This window comes from Etheostoma spectabile, unplaced genomic scaffold (genome assembly GCF_008692095.1).
Source record: "Etheostoma spectabile isolate EspeVRDwgs_2016 unplaced genomic scaffold, UIUC_Espe_1.0 scaffold270, whole genome shotgun sequence".
NCBI classification, from domain to species: Eukaryota; Metazoa; Chordata; class Actinopteri; order Perciformes; family Percidae; genus Etheostoma; species Etheostoma spectabile.
In genome coordinates, this window is record NW_022605574.1 from 105,454 (window position 1) to 119,208 (window position 13,755).

The following is a 13,755-nucleotide window of genomic DNA, read 5'->3' on the forward strand; positions in this document are numbered from 1 at the left end:
CTTGGTAACAATATTCATAGATTCCTAAAGTCATGGTGCCCAGTGAGACTCCTCTACGGCTCCGTCGTGCGGCTGGACCACACGTCGGTGGCGAATGATAAATATTCAATGTGTTCGACTCCAAACTCCGCCTGCGCCTGTCTAATCCCAGCTCCCACAATCCCTTGCTGTAGCACTCTGCAGGTAACTTCACCCTCACGTTGTCCTCGGGTCAACTGCCCCGTTCCTTATCAATGTCCTTTTTAATCCCAAAATACATGATTGATCCACCCAACGCTCTTTGCCAAGTACCCTCTTACTTTCATTAAGTTTTGGGCGTCTTATTCAATTTTAGCATTTGTAACAAATTGAAGTGTTTTTTGAAATAGTCTTGACGTAGTCAAGTTGACATATTTCCAGTCTGTGATTATTCACTCAACATCACATTCTTTAATTTTAGTGCTCAATACAACTTTATTGTGCTTTTCATACTCAAACATTAGGTATTATTTCCTATAAATGAGGTTATTGACCTCTGGTTTTTTAGAAAGTTGGGAGGATGCTACCTGGGCAGAATGGATGGGGTTTTGGTGCCGTTTGTCTAGTTTCAATGTCCCGAACTTAGAGTCGGGACCCAAAATGGGTTGCCAATCGGCAGAGTAAAATGCATATCAATCTTATGTTTTTGCTCCACTGGTCTGTTCAGCTCAGATGCTGTTGGGGGGGGGGGGGGGGGGGGGGGATCTCTCTCTCTCTCTTCTTTAGAGACTGTGCCTGGGGATAAGAACATATGAGTTGAGAAAGGGGTGAGACACAGAAAGGAGAACAGAAACCTTTTCTGTTTTTGTTTACTTCTATAATGGAATAAATACACTTCATATACAATTAAATTCATGGTTTGTTCCGTCTTTTGTCCACAGTTTAAAAATGTAGATGTTACCATGATTCATGGTGTATTTTTGTAAATTTGGGTCCCGGGGAGGCGGCAAATTTCTCTTTTGTGTCTTGAGCTGAATAAGTTTGGGAACCACTGGTCTAGTTCATTCAGAAGCTTCTGGAAGCCTTTTTTATCCGCTGTGTGGATGGGCATCACATCTTTGGCCAAATAATACGTCGGAGGGGGGGTCGCAAGGTTGCTTTCCAGAAATAAAATAAAAATTTAAAAAATGATTTAGAAATAACATATATTAGCCATGATTTTAACACAAGATAAAACTAGTGGCTAAATTTAAAATAAACCAAGCAAATAAATAAAAAGGGAACAACTCTTTTGATTTTCACGCCTATAGTGCGTGCGCAGTTGCAATGTTTATATACGTTTATAATGGGGGGGGGTCGCAAGTCACTTGCACCGTTACTTTGGGGGGGTCGTGGGCTGAAAGTTTTGGGAACCCCTGCGTTAGAGCATCGGTGATTCTGGTCTCTCTGAGTTCTTGTCGTTCTTTGTGTTTCTAGCCAAGCACTCGCTAGCGAGGCCTGTTGGGCTGGCTCTGGGGTGTCAACTGGAACAGGTTGTTGTTGTTGTTGTTGTTGTTGTTTTTTGGGATAGTATCATGCACTCCTGATCCGTTTTGTTGTCTCTATCTATCCATTTCTTTATTTACACCGTCACTCTGCCGCGCAGTCAACGGACGGGACGCATCGCTCCACAAAATACACAAAATATTGCACACTTATTGTGACACTTTCAAGATAATATTGTGCAACGTGATATTGCGAAAGCGATATTAAGTCGATATATCATGCACCCCTACTTGCTTGTGTGGACCAGTTTTATTTTTCTTTTCTTTTTTTTAATGAAAGGAGGAAAAGCTTTTATAAAAATCCCCGTGAAAGTGTGGACTAGGCCTAAATGTTAAATAAAACATAAATAAAACTAAAAATAGTTTAAAATGTTGTAGTATTGATTGTGAGTTCACAGAATTAAGCACATGTAGAACAAAATAAAACCTTAACCAACACTGAAAATCAACACTTTTTCTGATGTTTTCGTCTCTTTTATCAACACTTTTTTTACGTTTCACGCTTCTTTTCACTACCATGTATAAACACCACCAACACCAAGTTATTACAAGTTTAACATTTACTACATTTTTGGAATTCCTGGTCCTCAGAAACCTCATGTATTGGAAATTATACCTAATTCGTAAGTTTAAAAAAGCACAAAATTATGCATAATTTAGACTCATATTAAATGAAGGATAATTACAGAAGGTCATATGCTAACGTTCAGTCTGGTTTTGAAACTTTTTTTTTTTCCCCAAATGCAATTCTTTTAAATTTTATCTTTTATTAAACACCCAAAAGTCAATGAAGGTAGAGATCCTATCTTATGTTGTGCTTGCAGAGCGTGATGTGTGGAATCAATCAGCCATGTTATTTCCGGGTTATTCAATTTAGAAACCCTTATTTCTGATAGACATTTTGAAAATGTATTAATCAATTAATGTGAAAGACGGCCGAGGCTGAACTGTGTTTAATGAGCGGCGACTGTAACGACGAGGCCGTTTTTTGTTTTCATTGCAACATAAATAACCAATTTAATATTACCTGTGTTGAAAAGCCACTTTCTACAAGGACTCATTTCTCTTTTCCCTGCGTTGTGTGTTCCTCCTGGACTCTGTTTGACCTCCCGTAACGTCACAAACGTGACGAATTACTCCGAATACTTCAAACAGGCCCAACACACAAACATTAGGGAGCTGGTTTCCAGCTGGCCGCCGTCGGTGCTGAGACAGGAAAACATGGGAAGCTCATTTAAAACTGATTTAAAGCTCTGTTATCTACAGTACTCTCTGATCGGGAGCTCCAGATAAAGTCTTGAGATGTAACGTTGGAGTAGAGCCGTGCACGGAGATGTGAGGTGCTCTGGTTCTCTGTCTGTGGATCTTCTTCTCCAGCATTTAGAGCAGGACTAGAACACTTGTAGGCGTTCACGGCCCTAGATGAGATTCATTACAACACATGTTGTGTTGGACTGTTTTTACATTGTACAGACGCCTGTGTGTGTGTGTGTGTGTGTGTGTGTGTGTGTGTGTGTGTGTGTGTGTGTGTGTGTGTGTGTGTGTGTGTGTGTGTGTGTGTGTGTGTGTGTGTGTGTGTGTGTGTGTGTGTGTGTGTGTGTGTGTGTGTGTGTGTGTGTGTGTGTGTGTGTGTGTGTGTGTGTGTGTGTGTGTGTGTGTGTGTGTGTGGTTCAGCCGCTTTGAGGCTTACTGCTCTATTTATAGCCTGTGAATGGAACAAGGTCCTTCTCCTGCTGCTGTGTGTGTGTGGTCACATTTCCCATGTGGACCTGAACATGCTCAACTTGTCCGCCTCCGTACGCGTCATTTGACGCTTGTACGTGCAGATAGCATCACAAAGAGAGCGAGGAATGCAGATACGCTCAGTCTGCCATAATTCCCCCTCCTCTCTCTCTCCCTCCCCTCGCAGGCTGTTTATTATTTATTCAGTCTTTGTGCTGTTTCATGTTGTCAACCAATCAGATGAAGCCACAGCAGCCTATGCGTTGGCAGAGGCTTTATGGGTCTTATGTAATGGCCATTGGCGAGACATCCGTAAGCCATCTGAGCTGCAGGGCGGCTCCGACTCTGTAATCTGCAGCTGAAAACTCCTCAAACGTCCCATTCAGGCTGGAGGAACTCCACATGTCAGCACTCTGTAACTAAGTACATTTACTCAAGTACTTGTACTATACATGGTTTCCATTTTACACTATTGATTCTTTATCTTGTACACTTTACTCCACTACATTTATCTGAGCCTTTTAGTTACTTTTACATTAGTCTCACGTTGCCAAACCATCCACACGGCATTCTGGGATGGGAGGAAAACGTGCTCTTGGTTTATTGGAATTTCTTTAAATCAATCACAGTCCTCATGGGTGAGAACAAACTGGGACATGTGTGTGTGTTCTCACACACCGCTCCGCCAGCTCATATGTAGAATAGATGAGTTCAGGGTTGCAGTGCATGTGTGAAAGGGGCTTTTGCTGGTAGCAGTTCTTGGCTTGTTACACCTCCACGTGTAGATCAGTGGAATAATGTTCGACTAATGGCAGGAGTGGGTTCTCGTGCATCTGAGTACTTACCCTTTTTTCCCTCTCTCTCTCTCTCTCTCTCTCTCTCTCTGTCTCTGTCTCTTCTAGTGGACGTTTCCTCAGCATCATACTGAAGATAGAACAAATGCTTCAGAGTTGGTTCCCTCACATCAGACCAGTCCTGACGCAGACAGACGGCTGCACTCCGGCTAAGAAGCAAAGGGTAAAGATATTTAAATAATACAACCGCGAGGATCGATCGACCTACTAGTGAAGCAACAAAGTGCCCATATTCTGCTCATTGTCAGGTTTATAATTGTATTCGGAGGTTATATCAGAATAGGTTTACATGGTGTAATTAAAAAAACAAACCCACCATATTTCTGTTGTACTGCACATTGCTGCAGCTCCTCTTTTCACCCTGGGTGTTGAGCTCTCAGTTTTAATTCCAAAAGGCCAAGGAAACTTTATCAGGATGCATAGTATCCTGATCCATGAAATACCTGGTCTTTTAAAAATAAAAATGTCTCTGTCTCTATGGGAATTTAACATAGGGGGGGGGGGGTCTATAACTTTTATGCCATAACTATACTTATTCCCCTGTATTTTAAACATAGGGGTGTATACTTATCCCCGTATTTACATAGGGGGGGGGGTGTCATACTTATGCCCCTTTATTTAACATAGGGGGTTATACTTTATGCCCCTGTATTTAACAGGGGGGGTGTATACTTGCCCCTGTTTTAACTAGGGGGGTGTATACTTATGCCCCTGTATTTTAACATAGGGGGTGTATAACTTATGCCCCTGTATTTTACATAGGGGGTGTATACTTATGCCCCTGTATTTTTAACATAGGGGGGTGTATACATTGCCCCTGTATTTACATAGGGGTGTATATCTTGCCCCGTATTTTAAACATAGGGGGGTGTATACTTATGCCCCTGTATTTAACATAGGGGGGTGTATACTTATGCCCTGTATTTAACATAGGGGGGTGTATACTTATGCCCCTGTATTTTAACATAGGGGGGTCTATACCTTATGCCCCTGTATTCTAACTAGGGGGGTCTATACTTATGGCCCCTGTATTTAACATAGGGGGGTCTATCTTATGCCCCCGTATTTTAACGAAGAAATGTATTTATTTACAAAACATTATTCATTCACAAAGAAAATTGGTTTCCTTGAAAGGTTGATTTCCTAAATCTTTTGAATCAAGGCATTAGGATAAAAATTTTTTTTTTTATTCCTTTTTTTAATCAACTTTAGCCTGGGTGTGTAACTTCTGCAAGCCACTGTATAACACCATAAAGGAAGGGGGGAAAAGCCAAAAAGCAAACATGACCTTAAGCAATTCACAGCTTCTTAAAGGCAACACGTCTAGTGGGCGAAAATGTAATTTCCCCATTATCATTCCATTGCAGCTATTTCCTGCTGCCGACTGCAGCGTTCGCTCTTACTACTGGCCAATTCAAAGATTTTCTTCCATCAGTAACTTAGACCCAAACCATAGGAAATAGGGTCATTGTTTAACCCTCTGTCGTCGGGTACATTCACAAAAAGGTTGCATTTTAGTGAGAGTTACCTTTACATAGTGTTTTCTCCTCTCTCCCCCACGTCTATCTTCACCGGTATCGGTCGGGGGGGCAGCACCCCAGCAGGGGACCCCAAGCTTCCCTTTCCCACCACACATCACCAGCTGGGACTGGGGGGCCCCGAGGCGTTTCCCACGGCCAGGTTGGAGATATAATCTCATCCTCCACTTGTCCTGGTCTTCCCGAGGCCTCCTCCCGCTGGACGTCCCTCACCTATTCCGGGTTCCCCTAATCTCTACCTCGTTGGCTCAGAGGGGTTTTTGAATAGGGTTTCTGTGCCAGTAAAATGAATGTCTCTGATTTTGCCAGTATGATAATTGATAGTGCTGCCCTAAAAAAGAAAACAACCTGCAGAGTGAAGTTAATGTACAGTTCATATCCGTTCAGAGGGCTGCAGCTCTGGTGGTAAGAGAATCAGATTATGTAACCGAATCCTGAAACGACAGCAGAGCATTTTTTTTTACTGGCAATGCTTTCATAGTTAACAGAAGAGTAGAGGTCACATAATAATAAGGGAGGGGGGGGAAGAAGCACCCAAAAACATGTTGAATAGAAATTGACACGAAATGTTTGTAGTAGTCAAAGTCAGAATTCAGCTTTCATCAGCTGTGGTTGTAAAATGTCCTTTGGTCTCTAACATTTCACTGTAATTGCATCCATAATTAAAGCTATGTGTGTAGTTTCTGTCACCCCCCCCCCCCCATGAGTAATTCTAAGTAATGACGACAACGCTGCTGATAATTATAAAAAAGCTATTATTTTTGTTTCTGTTTCCTCTCCAGCAGCTTCATGCCTCCCCTCCTCCATCCTCAGACTCCTTCCCCCACCCCAAATGTCTCCACACGTCGCCATCTGCTCCCTGAAGACGCCTGAATCCCCGCAGGCCAGACCTCCGCCTCCCGTCTGCCCGCACGCTGCGCCAGGAAGTGACCCAGGACAAACACCGTCTCCTCCAGCACGCCCGACTCCTCCCCCTCGGGGCCCCTGCTCCACCTCACCGGGGACGCTCCCCTTCAAGATCAGCTCGCCGTGTCTGGAACGACTCCTGCGCTCAGAGAGCATCGTTGCTGCCCAGACTGTGGAGATGAGGCTGGTTGTCTTTGAGAGAAGAGAGGGGGGGGGTGGGGGGACCTTTAGTGTGCTGTGGTAAAAATCAGAGGCTGATCCGGATGAGACAGGATCTCATCGTGGTCTCCCATGAGGATTCAGGCCTTGGAAAAAAAGCATGTTTCAAAGTCTTGTACATCTTTTTTTTGCGGTTGAAAGCGGCTGCTCCAAGATCTGACTTCTTCTCTCCATGGCAACGTGGTCTACAAGACCAGGTCCCAGTTGTCTCAAAATCTTAGAGATGCTGACCCTCCACAGACAGCGGTCAGGTCGACATCGCCATGTTAAGTTTAAAAAAAAAAAGCCGTCTATGTGAGGAAACACTGGAGCTCTGTGTTTAGTTTTCACTATTATTTTGGTACATTTTACTTCTGAGGAGTTCCAAGGTTAAAACAACGTGGCAGATGGTTACGGGGGGAGCAAATGAACAGGAATCAGACTCTGGGGTTCTTTTGAAAACACGATCGAAATATAAAAAGGCTCATAACATCTGGAGACTTAGATTTTGAGTACTTTGACTGTTACCTTGTTTTAGGGATGCACCGAATCCACGATTGGGCCGATATATCGGGCTTTTTTGTGGCGACATCTGTTTCTGTCGCCGAATCTTGAATTTTTTCACCCACCCTACGCTTGCACTAGGCGTGCTACTGCTCGTCACATGACGCCACCGTTGATACAGAAGGTGTTTACAGAAGTAAAACTGTTGAAGTGCAAAGTGAAAATGGAACTTGTGACCAGCAAACGTGATATTTGGCGGGCTTTCAGTCAAAGAAGGCGATTCCAGTTGAGCTACTGTTGATTTGTCTTGTGGTGGTAGGACTCTAAACAATGCACTTACCGCAGTTATAGTTCGTATAAAACATCTGAAAGAATACGAGTTGTGCATGAAGGATCCCAGACAGCACCAAATAAATTGAAAAATCCACTGCTGTGGACGTTGTTTCGCCTACTTCATCATGAGTTTCCTGTGTTAATGGACTGGGATTCGGTGCATCCCTACCTTGTTAATCTGCTTCTCTTTGGGTTTTTAATGCTTCTCTACCTCATGCTGCTGCTACCATCAGCACGCCATCACTGTTGGTAAAAACACCAAAACTTTACACAAGTTGAGAAAAGCTCCTTCCTTCTAGATATAAGGTATATCTTCCAATGTAAAAATTATCATGTGCACAATTAAACCCAGTCGTTTTCTGACTATAATTACCTTGAAATCCTCAGAAGGTTTTTTTTAAAAGGTTTTTTCAGCTCAAGCAGCTGGTAAAGATTTGATCTCTACAAAACTATATCGTGAAGACTCTTTGTTTTTATTCATCAGTTTTTTTTCTCTTTCACACTCTCATATTTCAGTTTCAGGCTGGTAAACGGCCACGGTGCCTGGAAACATTTAAATCTTAACGCTGTTGTGAAGCAGAACAATTGCCCGGGACTCCAGAAAATCTTCTGCCACATTTAAAAGAAATTTGGATCTTTTGAAAGTTAACAATACTCCAGTGGTGTTCCAGAGTTATTATTTTGCTGTAATCTTTAATTTCTCTTCATACAGCTGTAAAGAGAACAGTCCTTGGCCGCCTCCTGTGACAACTAATCTGCTTTTACTGCAGTCTGTGTCTTGTTACTTCAAATTACATTTTCTTTAAGTGCAGCTCTAACAGCAGCCAGTAAGTCTTTCAAAGTGAATATTGTATAAGATGAAAAATACCAATCCAGCCCTCCTCCATTCTTGCCAACGTGAGCAGATAGTTTGACGTGTAGTGTTTCCTCTCATGTACTATTTTTCACTTTTTAGTTACTCCAAAAAAAAAAAAAAAAGTTCATATTTTGTACTTTGTACTGAATAAATGTAATGTCTGTTTTCTGAGCAGTAAATGTCTTTCTTTTACAACAACTGAACAACAATCATTTAGCAGCATTTATTGTTTGTTTTTTCTTTATGCTTTGGGAAACTCGCATAGGCAATGAAACAATAAATATGAATATTAGCAAAACATTTTCCTAATGAAGCATTACACAATGTACAATATTCTTTTTTTTTTTTCCTCCACTTGATTGAATATCTATAAAAACATTTCCAAATAAACATACCTCCATGCTGAAACCCTGAAAATGGGTGTGGAGTAATGGGCAAAGAAATCAACACTCAATGAACTTCTCGTGTGGATTTTGTGTCATTTAAAATTGCTAATAAACACACAAGGAAAATGATATGTGCTGTTTAGAGAACCTAAAATGGATTTAAAAAGTGGCCCGTCTGCTCAGGATTCCCTACAACTGGTTCGTGAGACAAAGCATCTGGGTTTGTGTGTGTGTTTCAGACAAGAACGTCCACGACTGACTGGCCGTGATTTATTGTGTGTAAGTGCTTGCTTCAGTAGCCGTGCGGAGCCCTCAGCGTTGTCCACGTTCGGGACAGCATGTAGTGTCCATGTCGATGGAGCGGCAGTTGTTGATGGCGTAGCGCAGCCGCTCCGCCATGACGGCCTGGCTGGAGTACGGAGGCAGACGCAGCTGGAAGAAGCAGGTCTGGGAGGTCGGCGGCTGTCGTACGGCGTGGAGGATACACACACGGAGTATAAACAAAGTATTGAAATGTTGATGTCTGTCCCCCCTCCCCCAATCCCATTCCACTCCGTCAAATATCAGCATTCTTCAATCTTACCTCTGCAGCTTGTTGAGGTCACAGCATGCCACTCTGTCGCAAGTGGGGTACGCATTTCAAAACGCAGACGTTTGCTGCAAATAGTATTATGATTGCAAGTTGAAAGCAGTTTGCACTTCCTCTGAGCCAACAGTGTGTTCTATGCTCCGGGTGACAGGCTGAGTTTTTTTTGTGTGTGTGTGAAAATGTTCTAAAAAATCCAATAAAATAAACAGGTTTGGACTTATTTTCAAACTGAAATACATTTCTGTACTGAAAGAGAAGTAGGTTACTGAAAAAGGTACCGTTGACAAATTTCCAACAAATGTTGACATGGGCCTAATTTATAACCTGTTACGCAAGAAAGGTTGCGTGAAGCAGGGTGAAATTTGCGGTTGCAACATTTCGCGCAAAAGTCGGTATTTATAAAGATTCCATGCTTAAAAATGCCCAGTATTCTTCAACCTTTTGAACATACATGTGATGGTGCTTACACGCCTCAGGCTTTTCAGACTGCGTTTTATTGACATCCAACAATACCGAAATATATCACTTAGATAGTACTCTGGATGCAGAGGCACAGCCTGCATCCAGAACACCTGCACCACTTATGACTCCAATCCACTACCGGTTTATTGGACTTAATTACTGTACATTAATAAAACCGTACAATTATCAGTACATAATAAATAACCCAACATTCCCGATGGCCGTGTATTAAAACCAATCAACAGCATGGCAGATTTGGCTACTCAGAATTTTAGCAAGAGCACCTCGGTCTCACAATCACTGAATCGTGTTTTTTCCCAATTTTTCCGTTTCATGATTGGTCACAAGGGCTCCTTTACAAGGCTGGAATATTCGTAAAACCGATTGATTGATATGGACCTTATTAGACAAATATGGGACGACCTTGCGAGGGGCGGGAGGCTCGTGCACAGCACCGCACAAGGTACACACCGTCCGTATTTAGAAGGGAAGAGTCTACAGGTGGGCGCCCATGGTCTTATATATGCAAATTTTTGTGTACAAAAATTCAGACTTTTTCAAGTGCAAATTCTTTCAAAAGAATCTACGCAGTTTTATAAATGAGGCCCAGAAACCGAATATTCAAATCAGGGCTGTAGTCAAGACCACCTCAGTCGAGTCCAGACCAGGACTAGTCGAGTCCGTCAGAACAAGTCCAAAGAGGTTTGAGTCCAAGTCAAGACAGAGTCCAAAAAGGTTCCAGTCCGATCAAGACCGAGTCCGGACAGAAAAAAAAGGTCTTATGCTTGACTATCAGGACAATCATTTTGGGTTTCACTTTCCCTCCAATATTGTTATCAACATAATAAAGACACCACCGTCGGTCGAGACCTAACCATATTGGGCAAGACCAGTGTCCGAGACAAGTCCGAGTACAAATACTACGCAGTCCGAGGCAAGTCGGACCATAGAAAAACGGTCTCCATCCATCCAAGTCCGGACTTGAGTACTACTGTAGAAACCATCCAGAGATAACGCACACGACTTCACAACTACAGCCCTGATTCAAATTAAATGTATGTTTGCTGAAGAGGAAAAGATTGATTAATGGTATTTTGTTATCTCCAAAGTTCCGGACCTTGAATTAAAGCTTAAATTAAATTAGATGAGGACGTTGAGTAATATGTGTGAAAACTTCAATTCAATTTTATTTATAGTATCAATTCATAACAAGTTATTCTCAAGACACTATAACAGATAGAGAGGTCTAGACCACACTCCAGATATTACAAGGACCCCAACATTTCTAGTAGTTTCCTCCAGAGCAAGCAACAGTGCGAACCCCTGAAATAGTGAAACATGTGAGGTGCGTCCCTTAGTCTCCACTCACCCTGTCCACCTTCATGATCTGAAACCTCTGAGAGATGCGGCTGTGTGGCGGGCAGCCTCGACGGCCCGAGACAAAGCGCATGAAGAGGACCCGCTCCTCGTTGGAAAACTCCCACGTTTGCCAGAACCACTGCACCAGGGAGTGCTGCTCGTCCACCTCTCTGTAGCGCACCACCTTCTCAGCACGTCGCGCAGATCTCCGGCTGCCGCACACCATCTGCTCCAGCTGCTTGGCCGCACAGGGACGCAGCGGCACCGGCACGATCCACGACTGCCCTCACGCACAGCCGCCGCTGCCACCTGAGCCGGGGGGGGGACAGGCACGGGGTGAGTACTAGAGCCCGACCAGTAAGGGTTTTTAAGGTCGATACCGATACAAATATTAGCTTATTTACAAATTGGATTCCGTATTTCGGCTGACATGTATTTAAAAATAATAATCCAGAACGCGTATAAAACAAACAGATTTCCCAAACATTAGCTATTTGTAGTTATTTATGGTTCTCACTAAATAATATGATAATAAAGATTTTCACAACAGAACATCAAAATATATTAAAGTTTGATAAATAAAATGTATAAAAATACAAACTTTAGATATAAAACTAAAGGTCCTTTGAACAAAAACACAATAAAAAAAGTGTTGCCAACGGGGACGTTGTAGAGTCCTCTGGTGACACTACCACCCCATCACTAACAGGGACGTTGTAGAGTGTCCTCTGTTGGACAGACTAGCAACGCCATCACATAACAGGAACGTTGTAGAGCGTCCTCTGGTTGACAGACTATGCAACGCCATCACTAACAGGGACGTTGTAAGCGTCCTCTGGTGGACCAGACTATGCAACCCCATCACTACAGGGACGTTGTTGAGAGCGCCCTGGTGTACAGACTAGCAACGCCATCACTAACAGGACGTTGTAGAGCGTCCTCTGGTGGACAGACTATGCAACGCCATCACTACAGGGACGTTGTAGACGTCCTCTGGTGGACAGACTATAACGCCGCCGTCACAACAGGGACGTTGTAGCGTGTCCTGGGTGACAGACTATGCAACGCCTCACTCAGGGACGTTGTAGAGTGTCCTCTGGTGGACACTATGCAACACCATCACTAACAGGGACGTTGTAGAGACGTCCTCTGGTGGACAGACTAGCAACCATCACTAACAGGGACGTTGTAGAGCGTCCTCTGGTGGGACAGATTATGCAACACCATCACTACCAGGGACGTTGTAGAGCGTCCTCTGGTGGACAGACTACACGCCATCAACAGGGACGTTTAGAGCGCTCTGACAGACTATGCAACACTAACACTCACAACATGGTTGACCGTTTTTATTTATTTTTTAAATATTCATTCATCAGAATCTTTTTGTTTGTCTTTTTATATTAGCCATTATAAATATATAGATACCGAAAGGTCAGAAAATGCCTAATATAGTAAGTAAAGATCACAAAGTGCTTCACAAGAGTAAGTGTTCAAACTAAGCCTTTAAAACTGTAAAAAGAAACTGACAATGAGCATGAAACACTCTTGAAACAGACATGAAGGTTTTCTCCTCCGGGCTCTGCGCAGAGTTTTCTTTTACCTGTCGATCGATTTCATGCAGCCGGTACTCATGGCTCTTTCCAACATATCCTTCCTGTTGGAGAAAGTGAGAGGGATGCTGTTTCCTCCCGGGATGATGGGCCCACTTTCATCTGCACCTGCCCACAAAGGAATCCAGGAATCATCTGGAAAACAAACACAAACAGTAATTAGTCCAATCATGTAAACTGTTTGTGGACTTGACATTCATTACATTTTTATAGTAAGAAAGACTCCTCCAATGGAAAACATTTTGTTGCTCATTTCCAATAAAAAGGTTGACCACAAGCACATTAGAAGCACTACAGAACTACAATGTTTGTGGGTTTGTTTTGTCCTGCACACACAGAGCGATGCACGACTGATACGTAGCAGTTCCACACTATTCAACTGATCGTATCGGTGTGGTGACAAAAACAAAGAAGCAGAGCACACAAAGGTGAAAACCACTACTGACTGAGTCAACATGGAATACTCGCCATCTTCCATTGACCGACAACGATGAAACAGATTACTCTAATAATTTATTCGGTTCCTGGAAAGCAGCGAGATTTCAGCACATCGTGGTAAGGACTTGGACAGCTCGTCTGGCAGAATTCAAACCAAACAACAGACGAACAGATTCTGTCTCTCTCCCACTCTCCCTCCTTCCATGCACAAGCAGCAGATGCAGCCCCTTCCTTTCCTCCCTCGGCCTGGCTGACGGAGCTAGTGTTGTGGCTCCAAACTCCCCTAAACTCCCCTTTCTCTCCTCTACAAGCCTGGGAACGAGGCCAAATCTCCGGCAGGCAGGATATGCTGCAGCAACGCCGCGCTGGCATTCCGCAGGACGGGCTTTACAGAGCAGGGTTGTGTTGAGGTTGTTTTGGACAGAACAAGGGCTCCGGGGATAGCTAAGCTTTTTGCTGCGTTAGCCAGCCTACTGTGGATATTCGGGGGGGGGGGGG

General features: G+C 43.3%; 1 protein-coding gene across 1 annotated transcript in view; it reads left to right on the plus strand.

Annotated features, from left to right (window-relative positions):
- LOC116685760 (circadian-associated transcriptional repressor) overlaps positions 1-13,755 on the plus strand; it is a 38,230-nt gene that overhangs the window by 22,364 nt on the left and 2,111 nt on the right. Inside the window, exon 5 of the mRNA XM_032510684.1 lies at positions 4,127-4,241. Within this exon, the coding sequence (XP_032366575.1) occupies positions 4,127-4,241 (115 nt within the window). The remainder of the gene's footprint in view (positions 1-4,126; positions 4,242-13,755) is intronic.